Below are 14,216 nucleotides of genomic sequence, written 5' to 3' on the forward strand. Positions count from 1 at the left end.
TGATCATGCAGTTTGAAGTAGTATTTCTTTCACTAATAATATTAAAAGTGTGTTGGTCCACATTCAAGTTAAATTCTTTAGGCCTATATAACCCAGTATATAACCTCATCAAATGCTCTTTTCAAATCCTTTTCCATCTTGAGAGCTATTCTATCATCTTTCCCCTACTCTGTACGAGAGGTTTTCACATCTTGCTTCAGTAGTTCTAGTCTTCCACCTCATTACTCAGGTTTCTTGCGTTAGTCCGCAAACAACTTCATTGTTTCCTTCTGACCTCACAGTGTTTCCTAAATCAATTAAATATAGCCAACCTGATCAACTCCTTCATCCACAGAAGCACTTTCTTTTATTCCCCTGCTCTCCACTACCTTATTCTCTAGCATAGCCTTATTCCTGACTACAGACTCATTTACATTGTTTTTCGCCTGTTATTTATTAACGCCAGTTGTGGAGATAGCATGTGTCTCTCCCAGTCACAACACATCCCTTGCAACCTAGACGGACGTTTTCCTTTATCTGTTTTTGTAGTCGCAGAAGGTCAGTGCTCCAGACAGTCAGGTGCAAACTCTCCCCTGAGAACGATGCTTTTTCTGTGAACGCTTCCTAAAGGTTAAACAGTCCAAAGTCCCCTCCTAGGACTAATTCCTCATCCAAGAGTGGACAGTATTGCCCACATATTTTTGCAAAGCATCTGGGGGATAAATACACTGTATATTTGGCATGTGTCATTATAGTAGCATTTGGATAGCCACCCATTGGTGTCTTTCTTTTGACTTCAATGGACAATAGATCAAGCTCTTAATGGGAGAATAAAAGCACAGATTTAGTTTTCAGTCCGCTAAAATTTTGTTTTATAAATAATTGTATTTATAACGCACGCAATGCCCAGGATGACTCTATGTCCCACTACAAAGGGAAAAACTATCAAACCCATGCTCCAGTCAGCTCACACGAAAGGTGGAACCCAGCTGCAATCTCTAGGCATGTGCATCCCTGCTCCCGTAGCACCTTTTGTGCTCCTTGCCAACTCTGCAGCCCAAACCACAGCCCAAACCAGTCCCAGTACGACACCCCCAAGAGAAAGGTCCCTGGCAAGGGGTTTGCAGGAGGGAGTCCCGCTGGATGTAGATTCCTCTAGAGCTCAGGGACCTCTGTTCTTTGTGGCTGTGAGGACAAGGAAGAGATGACTGAAATGAGAGCTCTGTTTCCGACATGGGACCCAGGTTTTGGGGCAGGGCTATAGCCGCAGTGGCCCTGCTGATCCCCCAGGCTGATCTCCCGCCCTGCCAGGGCCGCTTCACCTCTGCAGGGCTGTGCCCGCCGCACAAAACTTCAGGTGATGCTGAATGATAATAAAATAAAAGTCTTTATTTTTAATAGATGGACAAAACAGACCCAAAACCAGACAGTATTTTCCTGAATTTCATGGGCACTATTGAATACAATACAAATGAAGTTAAAACATATATATCTATATTATGTTTCCTATCATCTGCTTCGTTAGGTATAGTCTTAATATAACATTTCTGACACAGACAAAAATATACTTTTTTTTTTAACAACAGCCACAAATACTGCCCTGATTAATAGTAGGCTTACAATAACTTACTGTCTAACAGCACATGGTACTTGATCAAATACACTTGAAGGGCAGAAGGAAAAATGAGTAACAGTTTTTTTCCTATGATACTTATATTTGAAATCCTAAATTGTTGTACTATATGAAAATAAAAGACTAAATCTTTTACTTTATTTGATCCACTTAATGTTTACATTCAGTTCAGGTTCACAAAAGTATATTTTATTTATAATACATATACCATCCCGTATGGACAAATATAGATGAAATCGTAACTTTTTTTGACATCTCAGCTATGTTATTAACCTTGATTTTATGAACACATCTCATGCAAAGGAGGTAAAAAACCCTGTCAAATAAGTGTTATTCACAAATGTTAAGAATATGAAAGTAAAATATATGATCGTGATATGAATATTTTATCTAGAAATTGTAGGCTCAGAAACAATAACCTCAGTGTCTGAAAATGAGCTGTTTGCTTCACTGATTATAGATCCAATTTAGTGCACAGTACTACTGTCTACAATTTGCAGAAGTGGAGAAGGGAGCATCTGATGATTCCCATGAAAATAAAGTTTACTTGAAGAATCACGTCCTGTTGGCATTTTGCTTGTGGAAGTAACTTGGTTGTATTTTGTTCTCTTTTCTTCTTCCCCCATCCCCCCAGCTATCAATCATAGATATGGCCCTTGGTTATATGAGCAGCTTTGTATAAATTTAATGGTAGGATAGCTGAACTAAGGCAATAAAACTTGTAAACACACTTTGCACAGGGCTGTTTAGTTTGGCTTTTGGAGTTGTCCCGTCCACTACGCAGCCCACCACCACAAACACTGCAGCCATTGTTGGACTCATGCAAAGACACGCACAGAGAGCTGGTACGTGGAAAGCAGAGTTACGGTCACACAATCAGCAGTCTTCAGTGCCACTTCTCTCCTTTGCATGATAAAGCTTCCATGGCATGTTACTTGTAAAAGTGCAATAACTTTTCAGTCTCTGCAGAGAAGACTGGAAAACTTTGTTGGAACCATTTTTTGCTAGAGAATGCATAGTTCTATCTAAACAGGAATACTTTGTGAAATCACAGTGATTTCACAAAAATATTCAACACGATAAACAGTATAAAATATTCTGATAATGTTGAAAGCATCTGGCTTTAAATTTTTGGACTAGCACATTTTAATTTTTCATTTAAGTTTTTCATTTTGAGCATTTTAAAAGCCTTTATGTTTTTATGGCAACAAGGGAATACAAGATAAAAGGAAAGATTTTTATTTTTCAATCAAAATTTCTTCAAAGATTCCAGCTGAATCCCTTTCTCATTTCCTTCTCCTCCCACTATTGGGAATTTTGAAATAAATAATAGAGAAATGTTGCTGTATTCAAAGCATCTGGCCACTATGAAGCTTCTCATAGTCAAATTCTAGCAATTCCTAGACAAAACTGAAGAAAGAGAAAATTTTCAGGAAGACCTACAGGTGGCTGTAAACTGGGATCCCCTAACTGAATTTGGAACTGCAGCATAAGGCATTGGCTATGTATGTGGGCAAACCCATGGCTTGATATTTCCTCATAAGAAGGGATTCAGGCTAGTGGATTTGGACTAAAAATGGATAATAATTCAGCAGTGGCTCTGTTCTCCCCTCTCTTTCTTCCATACGATCTCTTTCCTCTTCTCTTTTCCATGGTTCATGGGGGAATGAATACCACTGGGCTCACATCTGGTTTGTGAGATCCTCAGCACCCTGAATTTCATCGGTGGCTCCTTCACTTACCCCGCAGGAATTTTTATTTCTTTGCTATATTGGCTCCTCTGGGTTTTTAGTTCAGATCCTGATTTTGATTCCCTCCCCTCAGAGCACACTCAACATTTGTTAGCACAGTAGTACCACAGTTCACAATGCATATTCAGAACTGAGATGCAGTGTTATTTTTAGATGCAGTATGGAGAAAAAAATCAACATCTCTAAAATTAATTTTCTCTACGTATAAAATATATATACGCTGTTAAAACTCCACAAAAGGAGCAAAAACACACCTAAGGATTCAACCTTGTGAAAGTTTATGTCAACATTGAATGCACAAGTTGATGGCTTCTTCCTTTAGCAGCAAAACCTATTCTTACATCTCCTATCCTCCAGTATAGCTCCTCGTGCTGTGAACATTAAAGAAGAAATTTCACCAGTGACCAGCAACAGGAGGATATCTGGATTTCAGCTGAACATTTTGTGTCATGTGTAGCTATTAAAAAGAATTATTGGAGCATAACTCTTAATTGTACAGAAATCTAGCTATTAGATCTCCCACTGTGAAAGGCACGTACCAACGGGGACAAACACAATCATCTCGGCCGTGGGCAAATGGAAACGACATTGCGTGTTCCCTGCTGGCCAGGGCAAAGTCGGAAGAGGCCTCATCTCCCTGCTTTGCTGCTTCTGGCCAGCGTTGCCATTCATGAGTGGAGTCTCGTCTGTGCCTGGCCGCTGGTGCTCCGCAGAGTCACCGTGACAGCCCAGGAGGATGGCTGTTAATGAAGGAGTCCGGCATTTAGTGGAAGACACCGCTGTGCCTTTCACTATGCTTGTAGGTTTGGCTTTCCTTTCAGTTCCCCTCCAAGCTGCTGCTGCTTTCGGAGGTAGACACTTACAGACATGGAAAGCTGTCCAGCAAGCCTGTTTTTCCCATGGGAAATCAAATTTTTGAGAAAATGAGATTTTCCATGGAAAATCTACACTTTCCAGAGTAATCCCAGCAAGTCCAACCCAAAAGACTTTTTGATGTCTTTGAGAATACTTTTTTTTTTATGTGAAAAATGGGAATTTTCCCCATGGAAAACCCTCTCATCTGTTTTTTCAAGCCTTCTTGACTCACCTTACTTTTTAATATTTGTTCCATTGCTGCAGTTGCTTCGTGTCAGACTGCTTTGCTCAGTGTTCATTTTGATGATAAGTCAAGATAAGGCTTCTTTCCTCAACATTGAAAAGTTCTGTTTAGTCTATCAGAGTTCTGTCGTTTTTCACAAGTTGAGTTTCAACTCCAATTATTGCTTTAAAAATTTTGTTATCCTCCATTGGTGACAGCCACTAACCACAGGGAAAAAAGAACATCTATAGTAACATACTTCGCTTAAGTTCGTGTTGCATTAGGTATAACATCATTTTAAACTGGTGACTTCATTTTAACTTTTTTAATTGCTATATGTTGTTTAGCACTCCTATAAGGAATTTATTACTATTTGTGCATTTTGCTGTCTTATACAAATAATAAAATACTAGATTTGTATTATTTTAATTTCTTTATGAGAAAAAAAATGACCAGACCAAAAACCCAGGGACTTTATCTATCTGTCTTTGCTCAAGCAACTAGCTCTTTAGTAATAAATCACTTATAGCTGTGACAATATATTTTCATTTAATGCCAATAAAATGTTGACTGATAGTATTTCAGAGTGACTGTGTTATAATCTCTTCATAACATGTCCTAGCTAAATAACCGTTGCACTTTTTCTGCTACATATATTTTCAATTGTAAATATTTTTTTAATTACACAGTATATAGTTCTGGGTGGAAAGAATGGGATCTGGGTGTATCTTTTGGTCTATGATCTAATCCAACATGTTAGATAATAACAGAAAAGAGTTCCTCCCATGGGATGCTCCTGCTCCTAGAAACAACTTAAAGAATTGTGCAGCGGCATTTTATTCCCAATTCTTGCTTTTCTTCTGATAAAATGCCTCTTACTATTCTTTGTAGAATATCCTGCTTCACATCATTGCTTTGCCTGTGGCTACCAGATTTTTTAATTATCTTCAGTGTTGGACAGCTCTGGGCTCGAATCAACATAACTGAAGGCTTCCTTGTTTGTGAAAGTTGAGCTCAAAGTTAGACTGTGTCGTGGATTCACAGGTGCAAGTTCGTTTAATACAATATTGTCACTTTTTACAAGAGTTGCTTTGTCCATGTGTTCTCTACTGTACCTGGCAACAACAGCATCAAGGAAGTCCAGCTTTGGTGGCAAAGTCCCACTCTCAAATAAGTATTTGGCTAAGTAGGAGACTATAATGTTAGTAAAGAAGGAGGTAAGCATAGCAAGTGTTTTAAATGGGAATCGCTGGGTATAGATATTATTTTCATCTGGATAGCAGCCAGGATAGTAGATCAAGGGCTGAAGGTAGAGGTACGGTTCTCCTCCAGTTATTCTGAGAACAAGGCCAAATAAGTATCCTGCAATGGCACCATAGGTGTTGGTTCCTTTAATAAATAACACACACAGGAGCTGGGGGAATATGATGATATAAACAAGGTCAGAGCTGAGGTACCACAGGCCGTACACTGATGAAGCTAGCAGTGCCATTGCTGTTGCTGACGCTCCAAACAGAAAAACAGTGATTCTCATGACCCACACGATTTCCCTGTCTGAAGCCTGCAAAAAAACGGGCAGTGTTAGGTGGTTTTTTCATAGCAATATATGTATGCCTACATTTATGCATATAGTTGATATAAAATACTGCATTGTAAAAGGATTGCATGACATATTCAATACTATTTACAAACAAGTATCTCTATCTTTGTCTCTATCTCCATCTCAAGCACAGAGAAAAAAAAAAACAAGGGTTATGGTTGCCATTCCCAAAGTCATTAATCTTTGAGCATAAAGAAAAGTTTGATAATGTGTCAAAGAAAAAAAAACAACAGCAGAGTGTTAGAAAAAACTTTTAAATATAAGCACAATAGGGATCAACTGGAAAAAACAGCATCAGAATTTCTTCTTCTCCATTTCCTAAGAAAAACTCCGACTCACTAGTCCCTTCTGTTGTCAAATGATTTCCTGATAAATCAATAATTCAGAAAGATGTCTCATTTTGTTAAGGATTTAAGTAAAACTTATGGTTGCAGCAATAATTAGGAGCTGTTTAGATGAACTGCGGTGCCATGAGAACTCTTGAAAGCTGCCTCCTCTGAGCTAGCTTTTTCACCTCTGTCGTCAGTCACAACCATAAATATTTTTATGACTTTCAGTTTATTCAATATACTGTTAGGAATGAAATGCTATACTTCTAGTTATAGGCAGGAATGTGAAAGATGTGTTTCATTATGAAATTACAGTCTATGCATCACATAGTTAAGGTCTCACCTAAAATTTTCTCTAAAAGTAAAAATGAAAATGTAATCTCACGTTTTGCCGAAAAGAAAGCTGGTAAATGTTCCGAGCAAACATAGAACTTGCTGATAAAATTGAAGAGTCAGCTGACGACATCACAGCAGCAGATACAGCGCCGAGGCCAAAGAACGAGATATAGACTGGGCAAAGGTACTGGAGCACGATCGGTAAAATCCTATCTGCTTCTTTTTTGGTCATGGGGTCAGGGACACCATATTCAGTCTCGTTCCAGGCTGCAATATGGACACCGGTATGTTATTAGTAACATTAATACTCATCAGCTACAGCATCTTTTGACTTCATGTGTAGTGAGCTATTCATATTGCCACATTTTCATTCACATTCAATGGCCAAGTTGTTACTAGGGCCAGACCGATGGCATTTCAGAGAGGTAGTGTCCCACTGGTTTCTGTTAGGCAGATTTAATTCTGCTCAGCATTTTTCCTTATCTTTAAGCTAAGTCTGACCACAGCCTGTGGTTATCCAGTAGGAAGTTTAATATTAAAACTTTGCAGTGCTCATAAATGTCATTTTTCCCAATAAAACAAGTCTGGGACCCATGTTATTTTGTGATGTGTTTAACTGTTCTCTTGGATTACAGACTCGTAGCTCAAAGCCATGTGTTAAACATTTCTAACAGAAAATTTCTAACAATTTAGCTACATGGTCACTGTGATGGGGATCACTCTCTCACTATGACAAAAACCTTGACAGGGATGTTTTTGTCAAAGTAAGAATTCCTGATAAATCATAGAATAATTTAGAATCATTTAGAATCATTTAGGTTGGAAAAGATCTTTAAGATCATCGAGTCCAACCGTTAACCTAGCACTGCCAAGTCCACCACTAAATCATGTCCCTAAGTGCCACATCTACACGTCTTTTAAATACCCCAGGGACGGTGACTCAACCACTTCCCTGGGCAGCCTGGTCCAGTGCTGGACAACCCTTTTGGTGAAGAAATCTTTCCTAATGTCCAATCTAAACCTCCCTTGGCGCAACTTGAGGCCATTTCCTCTCGTCCTGTCACTTGTTACTTGGGAGAAGAGACCAACCCCCACCTCGCTACAACCTCCTGTCAGGTAGTTGTAGAGCGCGATGAGGTCTCCCCTCAGCCTCCTCTTCTCCAGGCTAAACAGTCCCAGTTCCCTCAGCCGCTCCTCATTATTACTGTTAGGTAATACTGTACAAATAAAAGTACCTGAATCTAACTCAAACATTAAATAGAGATATTACATCTGCAGATACCTAGATTGTGCAAAATGAGTTAATCTCAGCCACTGGGGTAGGAGCAATTTCCCCTGGGAGAAATATTCTACAATATTACTTTTCAGTGTGGTCTCCTGTTGAGGAAGTCATGAATTGATTAATGATGTCATCTGGCTAGATTATATCTAACATAAGCTTTGTAGGGTTTTCACACATTTATTGCACTATTCATTTTACATTTATTGTACTATTCATTTTTTAGTCATTTACCTGTAGATGCTCCAATTGCACCAATGAGTACTGCAGGAATAGCCATCACAAGACAGCCAAAAGCAGCCAGAAATGACAGAACTTGAGCGTATGTGGCAGAAGATGAGGAAAGAACTCGCTGGAAATATGCTTGCCATGGGATTCCTCCTAATGTCTGCAAACACAATGGGCAGTATCCTGTCATTGGGGGCTAACTGGATTATTCGCTATTGCCATATAGAGAGCACGTAGAAGCATCACTTGAATGCTGAACGCCATATTGCTGCTCTTTCATTTATTTATTGAATATCAGTCAGTCAGTAATAGCTGTAACTTTCATTCTCACAAGTAATGTCAAACCTTTGCAAGTCCACTTAATTCCCATTCTTTTAGACAGGTTATTCCTTTGTACAATTAGCAATAACACTTTGCACTTACATAGCCTCTGTAATCCCCAAGTATTGTTAAGCTGTATAAATACTTGATAAAGCCTTATGAAAGGTTATAAAATACTATTGTCATATTTCATATTTGAAGAATTTGGCCTCCAGTACCCTCCCCCTGCCAAAATTAGATTAGACTCTGGTAGGATTCGAAAGCAAGATTTTATCTTCTTTTATGAATGTGGGTGGCCATCAAAACAAGGCACACGTTCTGTATACATTGAACTCAAGAATGTGAAAAATTATTCTCCCACTGTCTTAAGCAAAACCAATACCAATAGAAATTAAAGACAAAGTAGTAAAGAAAAAGTTTTCTTTTATGGTGGCAACCCTTCTCTTTTTTTGAGTATATAACAGTGAAGATCCTGATTAGACTTAAAATTATGTCTGCAAAATACGACAGAAGAGTATTATCAAAGGCTAAAAAACCAAGTGCTAACAATCCTACCTTGAGAGCGGTATTTGAATAGTCTCCACTAAGTAAATAAGCGCCTATGACTAAACAGCATGGAAAGAAAACAAAGCAAATGGCTCATTAAACATGCACAGCCCAGTTCTACACACTAAATGAGGCAGGAGGCATTTGGACCAAATAGTGTGTATACAGGTGTTTCATATATTTCGTGCACACACAGACACCAAATGAATGTTTCACAGGCAACTCTGATTTTGACTTGCTATTTATGACTGTTTTCCTTTGCAGCCTTAATAATGTTCCTTTAACAAAGCTTTCCAAGCATGTGTAAATTTCTTGAGCTATAATGAAACACACAAGATTAAAAGAAAATGTGTCACAATTTGGCAAACATCAGAGCTGTCCTTTGGTCATCAGCAGAGATGAAACCTTCAGGCTTACCACACAGAATACAGCCACTTGAGCTAATGTCATACTCTGGCTCTCTGAGAATCTCTAAAAAATTTAAGCTGGATAAAAAAATATATTTTAATAGCCCAATTATCAGAAAACTCTGAAGATTTTTGGTTGCAATTATTTAAAAAAAAACAGAGAAAGGAATCCCGAAGTACAACATGATAATAAAACCAGTGCAGGGCTGCTGAGGGACACTGAGAACGGATTTGGTTGCGATTATTTAAAAAAAAAAACAGAGAAAGGAATCCCGAAGTACAACATGATAATAAAACCAGTGCAGGGCTGCTGAGGGACACTGAGAACGGAAAATGTTAGCATGTGTTGCTAGATCTTCTAATGGAAAGTACTTAATAACCACCAATCCCATGTGTAATACATGGGTATTAAATAACGAAAGCCCTCAGTTCATTCTGGCATGTGTACACGTATGAATTCATCCATCCATCCATCTCTGCAAAGCTTTTTCTACATCACCTATACCTAAGGCATATTTAATCATTTGTATAACATATTTATTGCCTTCTGCAATATATAAATTCCTCTGCCAAGAATGACATCAGTTAAGTATTAACTGCGTACTTTTAATTAATTTTAGCATAAGTCAACTCTTTCAGCCTGATGATATTTAAATTGCATTCCTGGCAATGCTGACTTTGACATCTGTTCTACAATATTCTACTGATATTTCACTGAAATAAGTCAAATGTGCAGAAATATTGAGCAGGAGTCAAGAGGGTAAAAGTTTTCAGTTTGCTGGAAACTCTTAACTAGACTCTGTATTATTTTCAGCTGTCACAGTAACACAGTGTGAGTGCTTAAATGCTTCATTCCTTCATACAAGCCATCACTTACCAGTAAAAGGAAATTGTCCAGCCATGTGTAAATGTCAAGTGAGTTGATAGATCCAAGCCAAGGTGCTTGGTGCACCGGGTGCACAGCCGTGAACCCAATGTCTGTCACTGCAGGATGGGACATCGCAAAGGGTACACTGATCCACTGCAACCAAAGAGTAACACTTTATTCAGGTCTAAAGAAGGCATTCTAAACCTGTGAAATTTTAATATTAACATTGGTCTGTTTTTCTTTTTCTTGCATGCTACAGATCAAAATCCAAGTTGCCAAGCTGACTTGCAGAAAAGTCAGGTTATGTGCTGGTGGAACATCTCCAAAATCCAGAGAGCTTGGTAGTGGACAGCTTACCTCTGTTCTGGAGAGTGTGAGTATGAGCAAAGAATTAATCAGTGTAAATCGCAAAATCAGCAGTAAAGACGCATTTATACATCTTCATTTTATTTTCCCTAAAGTCCACATATATTCTTTACACCCTTTCCTGGACCACACTGTAGAGAAACATCTACATATAAACTTGTGCGCAATAGCATCAAGATTTGCCAGTATACAGGCATGAGACTTCATAAACACACCTGAAGGCTTGGGAATTTGTTTTTAATTCAACACAAAACTGTATCGTGACAGGAGAGGTGCGCTGTTGGTGAACCCCCATTTCTCTTGCTCCAGAACATCCAGTAGCCCAGTGTTACAGCACTTTTCTACCTTGAGGGCAACTTCACTCTGGGCTCTTGACTATTTCCAGTCTCTTTGTTTTTGATCTAGACAAAAAAATCAGTTAAGAAACCCTTTCCAGAGACAACTTTGGCCGGAAGGTTCATTTCCTTCACCAACTGACTTTTTGTGCATTTACTTGCCAACTCATTTTGCAATGATGTAACTCACTAACTCTTTATGAGGAGAACCTCAGTAGCTCCTACTGAGATGAAAACCAGGCTTTGTGCTCTATGGAACAGACCATTGCAAGCACGGCATCCTTAAGGCCCCAATGATATCCAAAACACGCAGATTACCACAATCCAACTGATCACATTTAAGTGTATGGGGTAACAGGAGCAAGGAGGAGGAAATCAAGCATCTTCCTCTACTTTGTTGTACAATTATTGCAATAATGTGTGAATAATATATGAATTATTGCTATGTTTTGTTGCACTGCCTATTATTCAGGCTGTTCAACACATACCATAGTATGCTGTTCTCAGTTACATATTAAACTTTGCCAATTTAAGCACTTAGGCAGAAATATTCTCTTCTCACTGTCTGCTTGGGCTTTTCTGGGAAAGATCACCAAAATGTTTCAACTGTCTCCAAGATATTTTGACGGAAAAATAAACTTATTGTCAAAATTAATGGATGTTAATATCCTTGTTGAGAAATTCATGAGGAACAAGGGTGTCAAATGGATTTTTTTATTCTTGTTTGTGAATATCAGATCTCAAACATGTCCAAGTGATGAGCTTCTGAAGAGCTGTAGTTTGCCCATACTCAGCTGAGATTTTCAGTAGGGTAAATTTCTAAAGGTCCACCTGCAGCCTGCATGCCACAGCCCAGGATTTAATAGGGACAGTATTGCAAATGCATTATGAGCTTTTGTAATGCATTCCAGTTCCTGACAGTAACCTAGCTCTTTGTGGTCTCAAGGATTACCTCTATATTAGTAAATAAACCAAGTCAAGATACTTTCTCTGGCCCTGCAGTTCACTGACATGTCATGGTTTACATCCATACATCTAGACTCCTTTCCTTGCCAAAAAGGACAGCCCTCAAATGTTCCTGGGAACTATCTGAGAAAGTACTAGTTGGCCAAACCAGTGCCAGGACTGTGTTAACAACTAAGCACTGCAGATGATCCTGTGTTTTCACCTTGACACTGTTTAACTTGCTTAATATAGACATAGACCCAATTTCTTCACTGAGCCCTTTCTAACTGGAGTAGAAAATTCACTGTTTTGAATGGTGGGCAAATAAAACTAAGGCTTGTGGAAGTGAAGCAGAAACTGGGACTTTCTGTGGGACTTGAAGCTTGGGGGTGGAAATAGGAGGTGGCTAGAAGGACCTGGACCTCATGGGATTGTAAACCAGAAAAAAAGGACTTCTACATGGTGACAAAGAATTTAGAAGGGGGAATTAATAATACAGCTGAGATGAAGAGTCATTAAGTAGTGGGGATACAGTGCAGGATCAGAGAAAGAATCACCGGGCAAAATAAAGACAGAGCGCCGAGAATTGCAGATGCAGGTACAGGAGAGTGAGGAGGGAAGGAGAGAGACTACATGGGATTGTAAAGAGAAAACCAGGGAAGTACGTGGAGTGGCTGGGGTAGAGGTTATGGAAGCCTAAGGAAGAAGCTGTGGCTGAACTGAGGAGCCAGGGTAGGGAACAGAAGTGATTAAGACAAACATCTCCTCTTGGGTAAGGAATGGGAGAGGAACAGACATTAGAGGAATGAGCAGTAAAGCTCTGTGCCAGTGGGAATACAAACTGCTCCAGAGCCTGGAGGGGAAGCTGGGATACCTGAGCCTGTGACATCTTCTGCTGTGACACCTACTGTGAAAGTGTCCCATCTCATCTAAAACTGCCTCACCTAGAGCATGACCATTTAGATGCTATCTGAGGCTTCCAGTCCCACTAATGACTCTTGAGGTTATGAATATGGTTCCTTCTACATGACATTATTGCTGTTTATTTTAAACGGGAAATTACATAAAGAGCCCAACCTGAATTAAAAGAACACTATTAAAGCTATGGATCCAACCATTTAGAAGACTGCTCTACAATCTTCATTTGCTTTCCTCTCCCTGTCAGGTTCATGCTGCCTTTAATACTGGATCAAATGTTGTTATTCCCATGGAATCAGGGTCTTTAGCAGTGCATGAGTTGCTCTCATTGGAAAAGCATTTCTGTATTTTGATTTATCTACAGTTTTGGGAATTTCTGTAATGCACACCATCTGTAGAAACTGAATGGTTCACAAATATTAACATGCATGTTAGGAGACAGTATTTTCCCCACCGTGTAGGTAAAGAAGAAAGTTATGAGAGAAGAAGATCTGGAATAACTTCTCATTTAAGGTGGCCAGCTGGAACTTGGATTTGCTTTTTCAAGGTATTTAGCACCATTCCCATGAAGTCAGTTACAACAGGGAATGCTTAGCACTTCTGCAAATAAGGCCACAGGCCTCACGGTAGGATGCCACAGAATGAGGACACACACAGGGTTGGTTAGTGACCACCTGTGTGAGCTCTGGCTGAAGCAATTTCCCTAGAGCTGCACAAGAACGCCGGTAAAAGCAGAGAAACAACTCTGGGTCCCCAAGGTGCCATTCAGTTCCTTCACCTTGAGCCACCCCATTTATTTCAGCCTGTCTCAGATCTCTGCACACCTGTGACCATCTATTACTGCCACTGGCAAACAAAGACAGCAGCTTCTTTGATTGCACCCCTGTGATCTGAGCCCTGTTGCATTGATGTTTTTCAGAGTAGGGCTTAAAGAACAGCAGTAAATAAAAGAAAAGGCTACCCACTAGCATATCATTGATAGCTGATGAGGGGATATTCATACCACCGTATTCAAACAGCAAGGTTATCTGGTGAGACTTCCTATACTATGGTCTCCAAGGACAATGGAGGGAAATGAGGGAAAAACCAAGAAGGTGATTTAAAGCAGGAGGTTAACTAACTGCGTGAGTAGGTGACAGCTACAGGAAAGAGAAGCAGGAGAGTATCAGCTCTGCAGGCCCAATGCCAGTGTTTCTGGACTTCTCTACTGACTGCTTCCTACGTCTGTGCCACAGTCCTATGGACAGATAGGGAAGGAGTCAGGTCCAGTCCTATCCTGAGTTAGACATATACTCAG

At 39.5% G+C, this 14,216-nt stretch overlaps 1 protein-coding gene across 1 annotated transcript in view; it reads right to left on the bottom strand.

The window, feature by feature from the left end:
- Positions 1–5,378: 5,378 nt before the first annotated feature.
- SLC5A7 (solute carrier family 5 (sodium/choline cotransporter), member 7) overlaps positions 5,379–14,216 on the bottom strand; it is a 23,920-nt gene continuing 15,082 nt past the window's right edge. The window contains exons 5-8 of the mRNA XM_009578614.1: positions 10,365–10,508; positions 8,220–8,373; positions 6,756–6,973; positions 5,379–6,002 (exon numbers count right to left, since the gene is read on the bottom strand). Of these exons, the coding sequence (XP_009576909.1) occupies positions 5,379–6,002; positions 6,756–6,973; positions 8,220–8,373; positions 10,365–10,508 (1,140 nt within the window). The remainder of the gene's footprint in view (positions 6,003–6,755; positions 6,974–8,219; positions 8,374–10,364; positions 10,509–14,216) is intronic.

The sequence above is a fragment of the Fulmarus glacialis genome, unplaced genomic scaffold (genome assembly GCF_000690835.1).
Source record: "Fulmarus glacialis isolate BGI_N327 unplaced genomic scaffold, ASM69083v1 scaffold1065, whole genome shotgun sequence".
NCBI lineage: Eukaryota > Metazoa > Chordata > Aves > Procellariiformes > Procellariidae > Fulmarus > Fulmarus glacialis.